At 29.8% G+C, this 20,872-nt stretch overlaps 1 protein-coding gene across 3 annotated transcripts in view; it reads right to left on the bottom strand.

Moving 5' to 3' along the window:
• LOC140437046 (uncharacterized) overlaps window positions 1–20,872 on the bottom strand; it is a 126,873-nt gene that overhangs the window by 81,132 nt on the left and 24,869 nt on the right. For all 3 annotated transcript variants that reach the window (XM_072526283.1, XM_072526281.1, XM_072526282.1), the window contains exons 4-5: window positions 16,340–16,788; window positions 3,905–4,219 (exon numbers count right to left, since the gene is read on the bottom strand). In XM_072526283.1, coding sequence (XP_072382384.1) covers window positions 3,905–4,219; window positions 16,340–16,788 — 764 coding nt within the window. The remainder of the gene's footprint in view (window positions 1–3,904; window positions 4,220–16,339; window positions 16,789–20,872) is intronic.

The raw sequence follows: 20,872 nt of genomic DNA, 5'->3' as shown, positions 1-20,872 counted from the left end.
TTTAAAATTATTTTTATATATGACTTTTATATCATCTAATATTTTTCTATCATATAGAACTGAATACCTAAGAATAAAATGAAAATGTACATGACAAATGAACATGTACATAAAAATTGTTGGTTCATTTTTCCTCAATTTTAAGCAAATGCTTAAGCTTTAAGCACTATTTGTAGTGATTTTTAATAATGAATATTTCGGGTTCGAAATACGAAACCGAAAAATCAGCAGAATTTTCAGTCACAGACTGTAGCGATTCGCACTTAATTTGAACTGAAGTGGGCAGCGTTCGTTCGTCACTGACGTAAGCCTACTAGGAAACACCGAACCTGTATAGGATATACCTGACACTCTCAGGAACACCTTATGTCTAATGTGGTGATTTTTAATAATGAATAATATTTCGGTTTCCGTCGATATTTATCTGCGACTACACGTGACTACACGAAACCGAAAAGTCAGCGGAATTTTCAGTCACAGACTGTAGCGATTCGCACTTAATTTGAACTGAAGTGGGCTGCGTTCGGTCGTCACTGACGTAAGCCTACTAGGAAACACCGAACCTGTATAGGATATACCTGACACTCTCAGGAACACCTGATGTCTAATCCGGTACAAAGAATGTGTGAAGTGTGTCAGTGCTCCCTTTCTGTTAATAGCCTGTTAAAAAATATGAACCAATAAGAAAGTTGCTTGTCTTATATTAGGAGAACGTGATACCAAAACACATTAAAATAGTTATGTACTATTATTACTTTATGATAAAAATACACTTTAAATTAGTATATTAATTACCTGTAGCTAAGTCATGGTACGTCTTACATTTTACACCATATATATTATATAAATATATATATACTATAAGTCGATATAAAGAATGTACAAATTACAAAATATTACAATAATATCAAATATTAACTTGAAATGTGGGCAAAGAAAGAATCAAAAGTAAATATAGATAAATAAATTAAATAAATACAATTAACACGAAGTAAATTCACGATTAGAAAGTACAGAGTAAACTGTATATAAAACTATTGGTATTCATTTGACTAGAATTTTGTGAGCTATGTGATAGTCTAAATAAATTTGCATTAGAAATTGTATCCTAGAAAACGTTATTCTTAATAAAAAACATTTAAACTACTAAATCGTGAACTAAACTATTCCGTAAGAAATATTTTAAGTAAAAACCCTTTTTGGGTCTTGGCCGGTTCCAGTATTCTTCTCCATTCTGATCTGCTTCGTGCTTTTTTTCTCCAATTTTTATTTTTAAGGTTGTTACAAAAAAAAATGTATATATCATTTTGTTATGTTCAATGTATCATCCGTCCTATTTTAACGAATGTTACAATGTTACAATATCCGGATCTTGGTCTATTTTGTGTAGTTCAAAGATGTATCTTCTTAGCTAAATTCCATTTTCTTTTGTGCTTCTGTATGTGTCACTCGATTTTTCTTTCAAATGCTAATAATCTTTACTCACTTTTAGAGAATGTCCAGATTTCTGAACCATATGTGAGTACTGGTCTTATTAAGGTTTTGTATATTTTGCATTTTGTTTTTCTTGCGACGTTATCTGATCTTCGTTGTCTAATTAAGCCATTGTAACATTTATTGGCAATGAATATTCGTCTCTCCACATCCTCTGCAACGTGGTTATCAGACGTAACTAGGGATCCTAATTATGCAAAGTTTTTTACCCCCTCAATGTTGTATTCTCCTATTGTTAGATTTTGTAGCTGCCTTATTTCTGCGTTTTTACTTGAATGCATATATTTTTTTTCAACATCATCTAAAAACGCTAGTATATGCACATTGTTATTTATTATTTTTCCGTGAGTATTGACTGTTGCATCTCTACTATTTTTTCGAGCATGATGTTGAACAAGATGCATCATAGAACGTCTCAATTTTAAAAATCAATCAATCAAAGAAATTCAATTTTAAAGATTTAGAAACCGACTTCTTGTATTTTCTATAACTGAGAAAACACACCATCAATAAATTACATATAACTTTTCCTTCTCAGGCTTTTTTGTCTGGTACAGCAAACGATATTTGTGGTGAGATGTGCAGAATGGCGTATTTTCACATCGAATTATACGACTTCGCCCGACGAAATTATCCAAAGCTCGGCATTACTACAGTGGTGTTTTTCGAGGTGTTAATTACTTATAAGTTTTAGTGTTATCTTTTATTCTGTTTAATGGCTCGTTTTAAAACAAGCGTCGTTAAATTTTATCATAACTGACGTTTTTTTCTTTCTGCAAGCTGTCTTCTAGAGGCCGTATCTGATTTGTGAGAAACTTGCAATTCTTGTAGTTTGAATGTGATGTTATTCATATATTTGTCATTAAGTCCCATCTCCTTTTCATTGTTTTATTTATGGATATATTTGTGCTTGAGAATAACTTTTTTCCTAAATATTTTTTATTAAAAATAACGAGTTTCTAAGATTTATATTATCTTTAACACGTTTAAACGAAAAAATAGAGTACTGTCGCATACTGTAGCATAATATACACAAAAAATCATATAAACTGATATGTTTTAGTTTTTTTCTTTTGATCACCAACTACAACTGTACTTAAATAGTCAAAAAAATTCTTTTAAAGCTTAAAAACAATCCTTAAATATATTTACATATCATGCTAGGTAAACAAAACATAAAATATATTACATTTTACTTCCAACAAATACAATATAGATTTTTTCTTTTTTAATTGGTAATTTTATAGCCTAGACAAGATTTCAAATAATCGAATAGCCTTCTCAATAAATAGCCTTTGTAAGATTTTTCGTTAGATGAAGATAAAGTGCATTTGACGGTAAAAGTATAAGACTGTTCATTCAACGTCTTATGAATATTGCGTATTTTTATTGGGAAGTAGGCGCACCCACAAGAAAGTTAAAATTCAAATAATTTTTTTAATCAATTTGAGAGGCGCCGGTAAACTATCGTAGAAATAATCTAAATCATCAAGCATTGACAATAAAAGGGTGTTCGACTTGTATTTCTTAATTCTGACACTATAGCCTGTCATTTGTTTCTACCATAGGCCGGAGTATATGTTCATAGGTCATGTCGTTGTTTATCGTTTTCAAAATTGAAAAATGTTTGGATATATATGCATCGCTATCCATCGCCTTCCTCCAGCAAGCATGTATTCCCATATTTCTCAAGTCTTCATCGATGTTATCAAGAAACCTTGTTCTGGGTCTTCCTCTTCTTCTATGACCAATAGGTCTATCAAGGAGCGCTTTTCTAGCTGGGTCATTTGGTTCCATCCGCATTACATGCCCTATCCACCTCCTCAGACGTCATATCTTAATATATATTACGATATCTAGTTCCTGGTATCTATAAAGTTCGAAGTTGAAGAAATGAATTCATTCCAGTTTAAAAACTAGTTTCGCAAGTTATGTACTAAGACTGAATCAACTTAACATATATTTTCTTTAACTTTCATAAAACTAGTTTTGGATATGGTCTTAACATGTTACAATCACTTTCTGTGCACAATTTCTTACGAATGTGTTATTTCTTGTTGATTGACATTGCGTTTAATAAATAATTTGAAAAAAACTAACACACAAAATATGTCTAAAAAGGAAATTTGTCATATGCGAGTATTTGTAAAGATTCTATACCAGCTATTCATTTTAAACACAAAATGTTTAAGGAATGGGGCCTTTCACTTCCGGGCAAAAAATTACTAACAATAACTTAAAATAAGTTCTAAAAAGACCAAATTATCAAGTAAAATTATTTAATTATTGCTTTAACACTTTGATCTCCAACTAACTTAAATTTTTTCTAAAAATAGGCGTTTTTTTGAAAAATCTCGCCCAGTCTAACTAGGTAATATTTCAAATTTTTCTACTTATTACTATCAATTACCTGTTCTGATTGTTTTCTATGTCTCTTCTGTGGCCTACCCAATCATCTGTAACTCTATTTCTGTTTGACTGCTTCTTTTTTGTTCTCAGTAGTCGTGGTTTGAAGTGAGCAACTTTTTCTTCGGGTTCGTTTTTATTGATATCGTAGCGGTACAGGCGAATCTTTTTCGACTGCTCTTCCGTATCGCTACTGGAACTGTGGCGCTTTTTTAAAGTTATTCCTGCTAGATTCAGCAAAGTTTCAGCACCTTCTTTGATTCTTCGATCTTCGTCGTCCTCGAAGTCCAGTTTTCGACTGGTAAAATTTTTTGGTATCCTATTAAATTAAAATTTAAATATAACTATTTCCAGAATAAGCAACATTGTAATTAATTATAAACAACATCATTGAACACACTATTCACTCCAAATGCAGAGAAAAATTGGTTAAACCTTAATGGATGTAGTGCGTGGATATCAATGAATGAGACTTCATTGCGAGGGCAAATTTCGAAAACACCATCTGTGACATATTAATTTTATTAATTTAACGTATGTCGTACATGAAAAATCTAATTATAAATGATTGTAACACAGTACAACAAAAAATATGTATCAAAACTGACTAACAAACAGTTTTATATTATAAATAGGCTTAGGTAATAAAATCAAATATTGTATCAAAAAAAAATGACTACAATATTGCAGCAGTGACAGGAACGAGTGTAATGTTATTTTCTTTGTCACATGTTTGTTATGTTTTTTTAAATAATTATTTTATTCCAATTTCTTTAGATTTTATTCATTTGTTAATTTCTTCAACTCTTCTATCAACTTAATACTCTTTTTAATCTTCCACTTGTTTCCATTCTATTTACCGTATTCAGACGCCATACCTACTCCATTCTATTCTATGCCATAGACATTGATAAAATGTCTATGTTCTAGTTCAAGCGCCAATATATTTGTCAGTTCGCTGCTCTTGCCTTCTGTCATGTAAGTTTTACTTCAATATAGAAGGGGAATCCTTTTTTTAAATATTTTTCATCTACTTAAAGTGAATTTTTGCTCCAAAATTTATTTATATATTTAAATCTCCATTGGGGTAAGTTGATTTCTTTATATTTAATATTTAACCAATATCCAGAGTCTTTTTTTTTGATATTTTTTTATGTTTCTAATATTTCTATTTGAATATAACCTACAAACCAGTTTTATTTTTAACCATATTTAGGTGTATGAAGTTAGAGTCTTTAATGTAAGTTAACTAATTTGTTTAAATGCATTTAATCCTTACCGTTTACTATTTTACATACTAAATATGGCAAGAAAATGTTTAAATTTTATGATGTTGCTAACACAAGGGTTATTATTTTAGTTTTTTGGCCTTATTAATTTTTGAAAAGACTGATATGTTTTTGTACACACTTATGATAAATCAAAAGTTGGAAAAGGAGAAGTATTTTTGAAATGTGTAAAAAATTTTAATTCCTAGCTGAGCGCTTTTAGCTTACAAAATCATCTTCGGAGCTACGCTACAAGAGAGCAATGATGTAAATAACTAATTTTAATTTAACAGTGATTCACTTACGTCAAATATAAAGTACTTGCTTAAAATACTTTATATTATATATATATATATATATATATATATATATATATATATATATATATATATATATATATATTGTTATGATGTGTTTTTTTTTGTTTGAATGATGAGCAATGAGTATTTTTAATAATATAGGGTTTTTATCGCGGTTCTCAAAGAATTAGCTTGTAAGTACTTTTTTAAATTATCTTTATTATAACTATTATGAAACACACATATATATCTAACTTAGCCAATGTAAATTTAAAATAAACTATCTTTAAATTGATATTCTTATAAAACTAATTAAATTCTATAGACAATCTACAATTTAAAAAAATATCTTCAAAATTGAAATTGTTATGACACTAACTAAATTATATTAACAAAATTTTGTACCTTTCTTTCACTGAATGCCTAAATGAACTGTTTTCCACTAAGTATATAGATTCTAATCACCACTGAATGTCTTTGTACTTCAGTTATCCTTGTTTTTTTGTGAAATTACTTTTTCCAATTATCAGCTTCTACCAATTTAAGATATAGTTTTCTTCATCAGCATTTATACACCACCAACCAAACCAGCAAACAGCATTTATATTTATTCTTCTTTTCAATATACCAATATCCAATTATTATAAGTTGATTTATACTAATCTCCAACCACAATATAATTTAATTTCTTCCAATATACTTTTATAATCTTCAATAATTATTTGTGTATAATTATAAATGTGCATTAATTATATGCATAATTTTTAATCTTCATTTAACTCACTATATTAAACAAATTGACTATTTGTACCTGATTCTCTGACTCCAAATAATCTTTCATATTTCTTACTAAACTTTTCTGACTGACTTCTTGAAAATTCTGAACAATTTACTTCACTAAATGTGTCTAATAACTTTCATAATAAACTGGCCTGACTTCTGACTAAAAACTTCCAAAAACTTCTGAACAATTGACTTCACTAAGTAAATGTATCTATCTTCTAACTAACTTTCATGATAAAACTGCTAAAAACTGCCCTCTTGAATCCAAATCACGGGTATTTATATGTTTTTGGATTTCTAGAACCATCTGGTAATAGATCATGTTCCAATTTGTTCTATCAAATACTTGTCTGAATTTTCTGGAACAAACCATTTCGCAAACATGGCCATCTCCGGAGATCCAGAGAATTCCATTCTTTTCTATTAATAATTTTGTTTACATTTAGGCTTTTCAGATCAGAATATATAATTAAATTAGTAACTTAACATTCTAATTTAATAAAATACACATTTCAAACAATATATTATTATAACCCACTTTATATTCGTAAATATTCTTAAACGTCACTTCAGAGTATAAATATCTGTCAATCTCCGAGAGTATTTTTGGTTGCCTAAGCACATGGCTCACTTATATATATTTACAATATTAAAATACAACTTTTTACAATTATTATATGCTAATTTATTAAAAATGCCCTCACATAAATATATTTTATTAAATTCTCTAGTATTTAACTTCTTAAAATAACCAAATACTTGTTATATCTAAAATTATCTAGTATATAACTTACAAATTAATTTTTTATAAACCCCAATTGTCACAATACCCCAAAAATAATATTTAAAATAAATAATTTACTTATTATTTTTTTTAAATATTAATTTTCTCATACCTTATTAAATTTAATAAATCAAAATTTTTTTTTATTTAAAATGTGTTAAATACATCCCTGTTCGCTGTCTATGTCAAATCACAACAGAGAACAACGGATCACAGTTCGGCTATTCTATGGTCAAACTGTCATGTCAAATGGAGAGAATAAAATATAACCTTAATTAAAAATATAATGGATATTGTGTTCTGTTTATTTATAGACAAAATCTAGGAATTATTTCCATTCAACAGGCTTTTATCCATATGAATTGGTAAGTTTTACACTTTTTATAAAGACATTTACACAATCAATTCTGTATCTAACCCCAAATTATGATTTTTAGGGTACCAAACAATTTCCATATGTACAAAATTCAACAAGTATGATGTCAAATTTATTCACAACAAAGAAATCTACCATCTATCTATGAAATGGATCTATCAATAAGTTTTTTTTTTTAATTCTTTGTTTAGTTGACATATTGGGCATTGGGTAGTAATTTCTTTTGCTATACTTATGTCATTCTTTGCAAAATAATTGTCCCTAAATAGCATCCATAGCTTTCTTGAACCAATATGCATATAATTGTTATGTAAATTTTTCAATATTTTCTTTGCTAAAGTTCTAGTTATTACATATACTTCTATGCCATTTATTATTTTATAATATACTCCATCTTTCCTAAGGACTTTTTGTTTTTCACTCAAATTGATCTGATCTCTTATAATTTCTTCTTTAGAATATAATCCAGTACTTTCTACTAATTGATTTAATCCAATTTTTATTGTTCGCTGCCCTTTTTGTGATGTATTTTCTAACCTTGATAAAGCATCTGCCACTATATTGGATTTTCCAGAAATGTATTTGATTTCAAAGCAGTATTCACTAAGTATTAGACTCCACCGATGTATTCTACTGTTTCCATATTTGTTATTTAATATAGACGTTAAAGCTTGGTGATCTGTTTCTATTGTAAATTCATTACCCAACAAATAAAATCTTAATTTTGTGACACAGTGTATTATACTACCTAGTTCTAATTCTGAAACTGAGTAACCCTTTTCATGTGGCTTTGTGATTCTTGAAATGAATTGTATTGGGTATTCGACCCCATCATGTATTTGTAATAATACCCCTGATAATCTCTCTATTGATGCATCTGTTCTTAGTATGAATGGCTGTGTATAGTCAGGATAGTATATTTTCAAATTTGACAGAAAAATGTTTTTAATTTCTTGGAATGCTAGTTCTCTTCTCTGATCCCATCTCCATTTTACACCTTTTCTCAGTAGTTCAAGTAATGGAATTTCTTTTATACTTAGATCTGGTATCATCCTTTTATAATAATTAATTATTCCAATAAATCCTCTTAAAGTTCTTAAATTGTGTGGTGTTTTATATTCCTGAATGACTTGTGTCCGTTCTGGATCCATTTCGATTCCCTTAGTGTTAAGTTTATAACCTAGATATATGACTTCTTTTTGAAAAAATGTACATTTTTCTTGATTTATTTTTAGTCCAACTTTTTCTAATCTATTTATTATAATTTTTAGGTGTTTCTCATGATCTTCAGCCGTTTTAGAAAAAATTAATATATCATCAATGTAGTGAATTACAAAATGTTCATATTGATCCAAAATATCATGAAGACATCTACATAGAGCACTGCAAGATGATTGAAGTCCAAATGGTACTACTTTGAATTGATATACTACTCCATCTATCTGAAATCCTGTATACTGTCTACTTTTTCTTTCTAGAGGTATTAACCAAAAACTATGCTGTAAATCGATTTTAGTGAAAAATGACATTCCTGTAATTCTTCCTAATATTCCATCTATACTCATTGGTGCTTCAAATTGCTTTTCAGTAATCTTGTTAATATTCCTTGCATCCAAACATAACCTGATTTCACCTGATCTTTTTCGTACTACTACTATGGGGTTGATAAAACGTGTATCTGCCTTCTCAATGATCCCATCTTCTAACATATTATTAATTGTTTTGTTTACTTCTTCTCTGTATTTATATGGTATTGGGTATGATTTTGTTTTAAAATCTTTTTCTTCTTTAACTTTTATACTATGGATATAATTTTGTGCAATTCTATTTTCTTTATTGACAAGTCCCTTGTGTTGCTGCAATATGGAAATGACTATTGATTTATATTCTTCAGGGCAATTTAAAACTTTTATCATATCATCTTCTTTACAAATAAAATTATTCTTCATTATGTACTCATTATTCCTTGCTTCCAATTTTACGCACTCCGCCTCGTAGGCATCCATCTGCTTAAAATTTCCATTCCTTAAATATTCACTACAATAATTATTCTTTACATTCTTTTGGGACATTTCCCTATCATCAAAATACATTTCTTCTTCATAAACATCATTATTTTCTTTTAATAATATCCTATCAACTCTTATTCCTTCTTCCACCTCATCTTTCTGCATAAATTTAATTATCTGCCCTTCCAAAGTTACCATTTTTTCTTCAAAATCTATCTTTACTTTCTTCTTTTCCAATTCATCATTTCCCATTAATATATCAACACATAAATCCTTGACAATAAATCCTTGCATATTAATTTCTTTATTAAGAATATTAATTTTAAAATTGGCTAGTTTATCAATTTCACCCAACTTCTTATTATTTGCACCAATAATTTTCATTTTTGGAATCTTTATTATATCTGATAATTTTAATGTATTAAAAATAAAATTCTCCGAGACTAAAGTACTTTCTGAACCAGTATCTATCATAATCTTAATCATTTTATTTTTGGCCAAAGCATTTATATAAATTAAATTAATAGAGTCAATAATTTTATCCTCATCTAAAGAAATAAATTCAGAAGGTTTTTCATAATAGCAATGGCCTAACTTGTAATTCAGAAAGTTTACTGCACAAAATTTTGATTATTAGAATTGTCAGATTGTATCTGACCACTTGGATCTGATGTCCTATGTCTTTCCCTACTATGACTTCTACTCACATTCTCCTGCCTTGTACTACTTCGTTTCCTGCCTTCGCAGCTTCTATTCCTTCGAACACAATTTACCTGTCTGTTATAGTTAGGTCGTTCTGTATTTCTTCTATTGTTAAAATCTTGTCTATTATTATTAGTACTGTTATTAAAATGTTGTCTATTATAATTAGTATTATTATTAAAATTTTGTCTATTATAACTAGTATTATTATTAAAGTTCTGTCTATTTGGATTAGTGTTAGTATTATTAAAATTTTGTAAATTATCACCATACCTAGTATTATTGTTATATGATTGTCTATATTGTTGATTATCATTTTTATTATATTGAAAAGTATTGTTGTTTTTTCTGTTGTTATTATTACTTGTCATATTGCCTCTTTGTATTCTTTGAATAAAATTAATAAAACTATCTATTGTTTGAATATTTTGTACAGTTACGGTTTGCACAACATCAGCATCAAAATGTCTAGATACATTTAAGACTGTTTCATCCTCTCTAAGTGGTGGTTCTAAATATTTTGCAACTGTTATCAATTTCAATGCATAATCTACCATATTTGATTTTAAATTTTGATTATACTTTCCAAAATATAGAATTTCTCTAAACTTTGCTTGCTCTAATTCACCCCAATAATAATTTAAAAATTTATTTTCAAATGTTTGAAAGTTATCTAAATCATTTTCAATACTAGCAAACCAAGTTGCTGCATTGTCATTTAATGTCATTCTAATATAATCTTTAATATCATTAATATTATTCACAAATCTTAATTTATGTTTTAAACTATTTATGTATACTCTAGGATGCAAATTTTTTATATTACCAGAGAATTTAATCCCAGTCTCATTTGTTAAATTTAAGTAAGGTCTCCCTATGTCTCTCATTTGTGAAATATCATCTATTCTCTGTTCCACATTTCTTATTTGATTACTATTTATTTGGATATTTTGTTGTATATCGTCTAATTTTTCTTCTGTGTTTCTCCTGTCTTCATTAATTTTTACTTCTAAGTTACATTTCTCCAACTCTATTTTCTGTTCTATATCTATTTTATTATCTTGAATAATCCTCTTTACTTCTGTCCTCTCATTTTCTATCCTTTTCTTGTAGTCATTCCGTATACTTTTTATTTCATTTGCTACTTTTTTCTCTGCAGTTTGAAGTTTTTTATCCATTTGTTTTTCTATTTGCTTTACAATTTTATTATTATTATCTTCTATTTTCTTTTCTAATTTTCTATAATTCTCTTCCAATTTCTGTTCCATTTTTTTTATGTCCTCTTTGACTTCTTTTGAATTCTCTTCCATTTTTTTCGTATTCTCTTCCATTGTCTTGTTCATCTGCATCATTAATGACATCAAAGCTGCCATATTGACATTTTCCTCTCTTTCTGGATTCATTTCTGCAGTATCTTGTGGAACTTGAACTAAACTCTCCTCTTGTATAGGTTGTGTTTCTACTTCCACATCTTCTTCATTCTTTTTGCTTCTTGTACCTTTCTTTCCTTGAGACATTTTGAGACTTTACTTGTTCAAATATAATTAAAAATAAAATCTATAATTTTTTTTTTTTTTTTACTGATAATTAATTTAATTATATGAGAGCACTTATCTTCCCAAACTAATTCTTTTAAATAGAGAGCCACCGCGTTGGGTGCCAAATTGTTATGATGTGTTTTTTTTTTGTTTGAATGATGAGCAATGAGTATTTTTAATAATATAGGGTTTTTATCGCGGTTCTCAAAGAATTAGCTTGTAAGTACTTTTTTAAATTATCTTTATTATAACTATTATGAAACACACATATATATCTAACTTAGCCAATGTAAATTTAAAATAAACTATCTTTAAATTGATATTCTTATAAAACTAATTAAATTCTATAGACAATCTACAATTTAAAAAAATATCTTCAAAATTGAAATTGTTATGACACTAACTAAATTATATTAACAAAATTTTGTACCTTTCTTTCACTGAATGCCTAAATGAACTGTTTTCCACTAAGTATATAGATTCTAATCACCACTGAATGTCTTCGTACTTCAGTTATCCTTGTTTTTTTGTGAAATTACTTTTTCCAATTATCAGCTTCTACCAATTTAAGATATAGTTTTCTTCATCAGCATTTATACACCACCAACCAAACCAGCAAACAGCATTTATATTTATTCTTCTTTTCAATATACCAATATCCAATTATTATAAGTTGATTTATACTAATCTCCAACCACAATATAATTTAATTTCTTCCAATATACTTTTATAATCTTCAATAATTATTTGTGTATAATTATAAATGTGTATTAATTATATGCATAATTTTTAATCTTCATTTAACTCACTATATTAAACAAATTGACTATTTGTACCTGATTCTCTGACTCCAAATAATCTTTCATATTTCTTACTAAACTTTTCTGACTGACTTCTTGAAAATTCTGAACAATTTACTTCACTAAATGTGTCTAATAACTTTCATAATAAACTGGCCTGACTTCTGACTAAAAACTTCCAAAAACTTCTGAACAATTGACTTCACTAAGTAAATGTATCTATCTTCTAACTAACTTTCATGATAAAACTGCTAAAAACTGCCCTCTTGAATCCAAATCACGGGTATTTATATGTTTTTGGATTTCTAGAACCATCTGGTAATAGATCATGTTCCAATTTGTTCTATCAAATACTTGTCTGAATTTTCTGGAACAAACCATTTCGCAAACATGGCCATCTCCGGAGATCCAGAGAATTCCATTCTTTTCTATTAATAATTTTGTTTACATTTAGGCTTTTCAGATCAGAATATATAATTAAATTAGTAACTTAACATTCTAATTTAATAAAATACACATTTCAAACAATATATTATTATAACCCACTTTATATTCGTAAATATTCTTAAACGTCACTTCAGAGTATAAATATCTGTCAATCTCCGAGAGTATTTTTGGTTGCCTAAGCACATGGCTCACTTATATATATTTACAATATTAAAATACAACTTTTTACAATTATTATATGCTAATTTATTAAAAATGCCCTCACATAAATATATTTTATTAAATTCTCTAGTATTTAACTTCTTAAAATAACCAAATACTTGTTATATCTAAAATTATCTAGTATATAACTTACAAATTAATTTTTTATAAACCCCAATTGTCACAATATATATATATATACATGCATGAGAGCATGAAAACAAAGACCATATATGGGATGACATTAGACACAATTCTTTATTCAATTTTGATTAAAGTAAATATTAAAGCATGCGGCAAGATGTTATGTCAAAGAAGTATAACTAGAATGAATGAATTTACTACAAATTTAAGTTACAAAAATGAAAGAACCAAGGCAGTATTTCTAAGCCCAAAATATTGCCATTGACTGATAAAAGACGACTCTAAAACAGCAAAAGGAACTGGTATAGAAATTTGCGGGCCTAGAACTAAACACACAGCAAGTTGGATGACCAAGATTAAAGAAGAAATAATCTCAACAATGAGCTTTCTACATATATAGACAACATTAGCGGTCTGCACAGCTCGAACGACGACAGAAGATACGAAAATGTCAAAATACTATCACAACGACCCTGACCTGTCAATATACATTAGTTTCTATTGTCAGTACTGTCAAGTACGTTCCATTAGTGACACCTTAAACAAATAATTATATAGTAATATAGGCCTAGTAGCTATGCAACTATTTATACAGAGCTAACGACAGGACCAATTTATACATAGCTGTAAAAAATATTAACATAATTTAGGCCGTTAATCCTTTTATAACGTAACACCAATTTACCGCAGGCAGTCTGCGGTCTAGTATCTTGCAGTCTGGCATAGGATATGGTTGACTGATTCAGGTTTTCTGCTGCAGAATCTGCAGCAGAGAGAGCAAGAAACATTGTATGCAAGTCTCCCTTGATTGGCGCATGTCCAATAAAGAAACCTCTTATGATTCTGAGCTGATTTCTGCTTATTTTCCGCAGTACTTTAGTACTATTTTGTCCCGACTCGTGAAAGAGTTTCAGAAATAAGTGACTCTTTTGAGTCCACAAGTGAAAATGTAGAGCAAAAAAGCAGAGAGACGACCCCGGTCGCGGACTGTCTCTGTCCCAAGTAGGTCTCAATCACTCCAACCACGATGATACGGACCAAGCATCGACACAGAAAGACAGTTTCCGCAGAACTTACGTTTTTATGGGAGTTCGATGTCGCCTTGGTACAAGAGCCTTGGGTATACGACGGCTACATAAAAGGGGTGTTGAAGGAAGTATATAGCAGATTTTCCAAAGTTCCGAGGGCTTATATATTTTGATAGAAGATTTACAAGAAGTCAATTGGTTGTAGTACGATCGGTGTAAAACAGACGGCTTCCAGAGAAAAAAAAATATTTAATTTTCGCACGAGTAAAATAGTAAGTACATATATATATTTTCCTATTAATTATCTAAAAATGAACCATCTGAAAATGAACTAAAATATGAAACTTCCGATATTGAAATCATACAAAGATATTGGTTTCATAAATGTGTGTGGGGTGAAATAGAAACTATTTAACTATAGAAATAATTTCGTTGGAAATCCACAATATAATCTAGCATCTAATTTTAACACAGAACATATTTTATCTTCCGTGTGGTTTTTAGATGCAATCAAGTTCAACAAAATATTCTAAGACACATCAAATTTAAAATTGATCAGTAAAAAGTAAAAATAGATCTTGCATTCCTGAGAGAAACATTAACATGGCTATTAAGAGGCGAGTAACAAGAATTGATAGTAATTGATGGATAAATTCACTAATAACTGAACTATATACTAATTTAGTCCCGGTTGATCTCCGTAAATGACGAGTGTCTGAGATATCTGGAAAAGCACCTTGAAGAGAATCGTAACATAAAAACTCTCGTCTTTGTGATAAGAAATAACTTCCGAACATATTAGATGCGACTGTATTATATAGCAATTGGTTTAGAAATTGGAACAAACAATTCAGGAAAGAGATATCTAAATCCCGATATCTAAATCTCTAAATTTAATACTTTATTGCGTTTTTAACAGCTGGCAACCCTAATTTGCGACTATTTTTTATTAGACAATCTTATATCATCATATTAAGAAAAAAATTAGCTTTAATTTGATATAAAAAGCATAAATATACGCCATGAGAAGCCTATTTTATTAACAAAATTAACGGAATAAAATTTTTGCTCACAAATTAATACTATTAACTGAATTCAAAATATTGCCACTTTTTGACTGGCAACCTATTATCAATTTATTCTCCGAATTTTAAAAGTATGTAAAAATGTGAGTTTAATTAACTACGTTATGAAGTAGTGATTCTGTGATGGGATCTTATACTATTTAAAAGAGCGGTTGTGAAAGCCGTCACTCCTTGACACAATTTAATATAATCTTGATACACATGTGTGAACAAATAAATAAATAAATGAATGAGATAGCATTGAACAATTTATTTAGGTATTAGTTACTCATTCTTTGTGAGGATATAGTCACTTCATGTGATATAGTTGAGAGTTTTGGTCGTAGTACTGCAGACATACTCTGACTGGTTCTGGGAATGATTAACTATGATACGCATCATTCTAAGATAATCTTACTTTTTAAGAAACCCTTTATGTGTTTAATCATTGCGCAGACCTTGCCAGCCAGTCATTTTTAGGGTTGTTGTGGTCCACATTTTGTAGTATACTAAAATGTGGTTTTTCTATTCATTAGGCAACCGTTTTATTAAACCAAGTATTAGTGTGAACACTTAAATGTAAGAGTATTGATTATGGATGATAAAGTCCATGTGTAAGTCTCATATTTGATTTTGAAACCTCTCTACCGTTAGTTTTTTAACTACCTGTTGTTATCATTAAAAGTGAACATATTACATGTCTAATTTAATTGCATTTATCCATTGTCCGTATGGTGAGGAACTGTTATCAACATTTAGAAGGTAATTAGTACAGCAACACAGAAAATATTTTAAATCGTTTCAGATTAAAAAAATATGCCCTTGTAGTTAGTATAAATTATATTTCATGTTACGTCACGACTTTTTCAGTTTCTATAAACAATATCTGTTTATAATCCTGAGCAATCATATTTTTGAAGCCACCTTGTTTGATACATTTATATACTTTGAATTCATATTGCCAATTTTATAGAAAGGCAAAAACCATGCTCTTACCTATTATTTCCATCATCAACAGTATCACCATCCTCACTATCAGCAGCACTATATGTATGATCTTGACTAGGTGAATTGGTGATGACTTGTAGGAAATCTTTAGCATCAAAATTCTTGGGTTGGCTATTTTTCAAACTCAACATGGCTGCCGCAGCATCTACAGCATCCAAGGAATCTTCCAACTTGATCCTAGGAGCGCTACTATGTATCACGTGATTGTGAATGATGTGATTGTTCATTTCGGTGGCAGCAAGTTTCCTAGCTAAGTACGGCAACATTTCTGGATTGGGTAGACGATGGATGGAAGGTTTGTCGTTGACCGCGGGTTTTTGTATATGAGAGGAAGTGTCCAAAGTTGAAATGGGATGGAAGGGGGATCGAGTGAGCGCTTGAATTAGGTTTGGTTTGTATTTAGGATCTACTGTCCAAAGAGAACCTTTGCCAAGATTCTGAAAAAAAGATAACATAAAAATTAAAATAAAACGAAAATATTATTTGCCAGTAAATGTGGAAGTTATCAGAGAATAAAAAATGATTTAAATCGTAAGTTTATAATTTAAAATTTGTTATTTGGAGAATATTATGAAATATGTTAATTTGGATCAGGATACGTTAAATAAAAAAATATTCTAAATTTGTGGTTTTAGTCTTTTAGCTTCGAGGTAGGTCTTTGACCGAGTATATTATCTCCAGTCCAGGTGCAAGAACTAGTAGAAAAAGGTCCTATGATTTCCAAAATAAAACTATCTATCCTAAAGACAAAAGTGGGCGAGGAGTTTTCGGATGTATATTTCACTCATATTCTGCTGATGAAATGGTTTAGAGTGATTCTTCTTCTTCACGTGCCATCTCCTCTAAGAAGGTTGGCAACCATCATGGAAATTCGCACTTTCTACGCCGCTACTCTAAAGAGGTCAGCAGAAGTGCAGTTAAACCAAGCTCTCAAATTATTTAACCACGAGATGCGTATTCTTCCGCGACTCCTTCTACCCTGTATTCTTCCTTGCATTATTAATTGCAACAAGTTATAACGCTCGCCCCTCATAACATGTCCCAGATATTGCAATTTTCTGACTTTAATTGTATTTAAAACTTCTTTATCTTTTCCCATTCTTCCCAACACCTCGACATTCGTGACTCTATCCACCCAACTTATTCTTAATATCCTTCTGTAGGTCCATACCTCGAAGGCTTCCAATCTGTCCGAAACATCTTTCTTTAAAGTCCAAGCCTCTAATCCATAATATAATACGGAGAACACGTAGCATCTCAGAAGTCTTATCTTTAAAGAAATTGAAATGTCCCTGCTGCAGAGTACTTTTTTCAGTTTGTTGAAAGAATTTCTTGCCTGTTCTATTCTTGCCTTAATCTCTTCTGTGTACTCATTATTTTCGTTAATTATTGTACCCAGATATTTATATTTTTCAACTTTTTTAATTTGTTCTCCATGTATTGTTGTTTTCTTGTTGGGCTGTTGGGTTTTTGTAATTACCATAAATTGTGTCTTTTTTGTGTTTAGGGACAGTCCGTTTTCTTCACTGACTTCTACCAATCTGTCAACCATTTGTTGTAAATCCTCAAGACATTCCGCTAATAAAATAGTGTCGTCGCCAAACCGTATATTATTGATTGGTCGGCCATTTACTTTTATTCCCATAGTTAGTTCTTCTAGTGCTTCCTGGATTATTTCCTCTGAATACAAATTAAACAAAGTAGGAGACCGGACACAGCCCTGCCTGACGCCCCTCTCAATCTGTATTTCATTTGAAAAGACGTTGTTTTCTTTTACCACTTTTTAGAGTGATTGGTTGCTGTATTATATCAAGAGAAATGTAGTTTTTGTTTCTGTTGTAAATTACTCAATGACACCAGCAATTTATTGATCTATAAAAATACTAAACAAATTAAGTAATAAAGACGATTTTAATTAATGACATCACATAAGTGAAATTTGAAAATTCAGTAAAAAAAAGTCTTGTTTTCAAAATTCACGTTTCTAGTCAGATTTATTGGAAAGGTTAAAAGAGAATAGAACTGCAAATTTTTAGCTGAACAAAACTTGGCTCTTCGTGGTCTTAGTAATAAATAATTTGAAAGAAATAATGGAAATTTGTAAAAACACATATAGGGAGATTGACAGACAACGAACCATGTTTTGAAACTTTTTTATTATTTTGATATCCTGAATCATATTCTAGAATATTGCACAGTTAGTATTGCGGATTACTATATTAATAGTCCATAGAAAGCGCCGAGTCGACTGGAGCAGCGCTTTAATGAAATCATGGATTTAACCAGAGGCGAGTCAGGATTCATGTCCGCCACCAGTGGTTCGTCAGCCGCGCAAACGAAATACCGGTGACTGAAACCGATTAGAACTACATCAGTTTAAACATAAATCTCAGTAAAATAACATTAGCGACAAATGTATTGTTAATAATTCGACAGCAACGCAGGATAAGGAGACAAATAACAAAATGGTAATATCAAAATTTGAAAAATATTTTTCAAACTTTGATATTACCGATTACCATGCATTTCTTTAAACCGCTATTGCGGTTATTATAATTTTACCGCTACATTGCTCTAATTTATAATCCCACAGAAGTAGTTTCTCAGCAGTAGTTATAAAATCTTCCGTATTGAAATCCACATTACCTTCCATACTTAACATTTAACAAATTATTAAAACAAAACTAAAAACAAAACGGGGTCCGGTGGCCAGCCTGGTGGCGAAGGCAAGACACATATCCATATCGGCGACTACTGAGCCACTAAAAGCAACCAGAAGCAACAAAAGTTGCTTGTGTGTAATCGTTTATTTAAAACAATTCTTTACTGCAATTGAGCACCCTGAAAGGGTATTTATAAGCAGTTGAAAACCAAAAAACTTAACCCTTTGAAGACTCAAGCACTCTAAGTCACACGATGTTAAGTATGTACTGAAGCATATTCGTTGTGTTTATTTTAAATATAAGCTGTTCAGAGTATATAATATTCAACAAATTTTAAAAAAGAAATCAAAAATATTTTTCAAATGGGTATAAATTTAAAGAAAATACTGATGGAATTAAATTTTGTTTAGAAGATACGAAAAAAAAATAAGATTATATTTGGAGAACAGTTTTACATAGGAATCGATCTGTTATATCTTTTATCCAATGAAATTTCGATCAATTAAAAATTTGATGTTGATAATAAATATGATTATTGAAGATGTAATAGTTATATCAATTACAATCAGGCAATTCCTATATAAAATCTTAACAGAAGGCAAAGAAATCTAACTATTCTCTGACGACACTTATGTGTATTTTATTTTAAGCCTAAGACACTAAAAATACATATGTGAACAATAAATATCAGAGCAGTCCTTGAAATCAAAAATAGCATTGATACTACAAACAAACTGAAAACAAATAAAATGTCAAAAACGTAAACATTGAATTTGAAAGAGACTTAGCCTTGACCCACATTTGGTATCATTGTGCTAATATGTTAAACTGGTAGGAAACTAGACCTGAAATAATTATCGAAACATTAATTTTATTTAGTATTCAGATTAAATTTGGTTAAGAATTTATATGCAAATGCAAGTATTGATATACTAATCTTCAATAGTAACACGTGTATCATGAAAACGAATTTTAGATTGAATCTCAGAAAAAGCCTTTATTTATCATCGAATAGTCCGTTTCCAAGCAAAATCGTGCAATAATACCAGTCACACAAATAATAATGCATCAATTGACGGTGAAAAACTATGATCAGATTTTCAATACAGCTTCCAATTTATACCGGAAACCAAGATTTGCAATGTTAATGCATATAATAATGACAAATTTCATCGGTTTACTAAAACTGTATGTGTCATGCGACATTTACATACCTCATCATTGGCACCGTTATGCATGCTAAGACACCGCTGGCTAATAGCAAGGCAAACGAAGTTTCAAAGCACTAACTATATCAGCTCATTAGCCTTTTGCTACATCATCTGCGACATGTTAACATACTTTCTTGTGGCATTTTTACATTAACTATTATATATTTTAAGAATCATTATCATCATCACGGAGCCTGTAGTGTTCACCGCTGAACATAAGCCCCCTCAGGCGTTTCCGTTTATGTCGTATGAATCCAGTTTGTTGTAAATCTCTTAATGGCATCGCTTCATCGTGTTGGGAGGTCTATAGTCAAATTCACACTAAGAGTACAGTACGGATGGGCATGGGTCAAAGTGCCTTTGGAAAATGAAACGACACTTCAGTATTTAGTCAGACTTTGAGAAGAGAGCATGGAGTGTCATAAATTTAAACCTTTTAGATGTACCTAATAAAGGTATAGAGAAAGTTGTGGAAAACGTGAATCTGAATGTCAAACCAAGAACGATTAATTAAGTATGAATCAGTGTGGGACAAATTGATAAAGCTATAATGGTTGTATATTGAAATTTGATTTTAATGAGAATGAGAATGAAAATGAATTGTCACTTAATATCTTATAAAATATTAGGAGATAACGACAAACGGG

This window comes from Diabrotica undecimpunctata, chromosome 3 (genome assembly GCF_040954645.1).
Source record: "Diabrotica undecimpunctata isolate CICGRU chromosome 3, icDiaUnde3, whole genome shotgun sequence".
NCBI lineage: Eukaryota > Metazoa > Arthropoda > Insecta > Coleoptera > Chrysomelidae > Diabrotica > Diabrotica undecimpunctata.
Note: the sequence above shows the minus strand (reverse complement) of the source record. Positions and strands in the feature narration are given on the sequence as shown.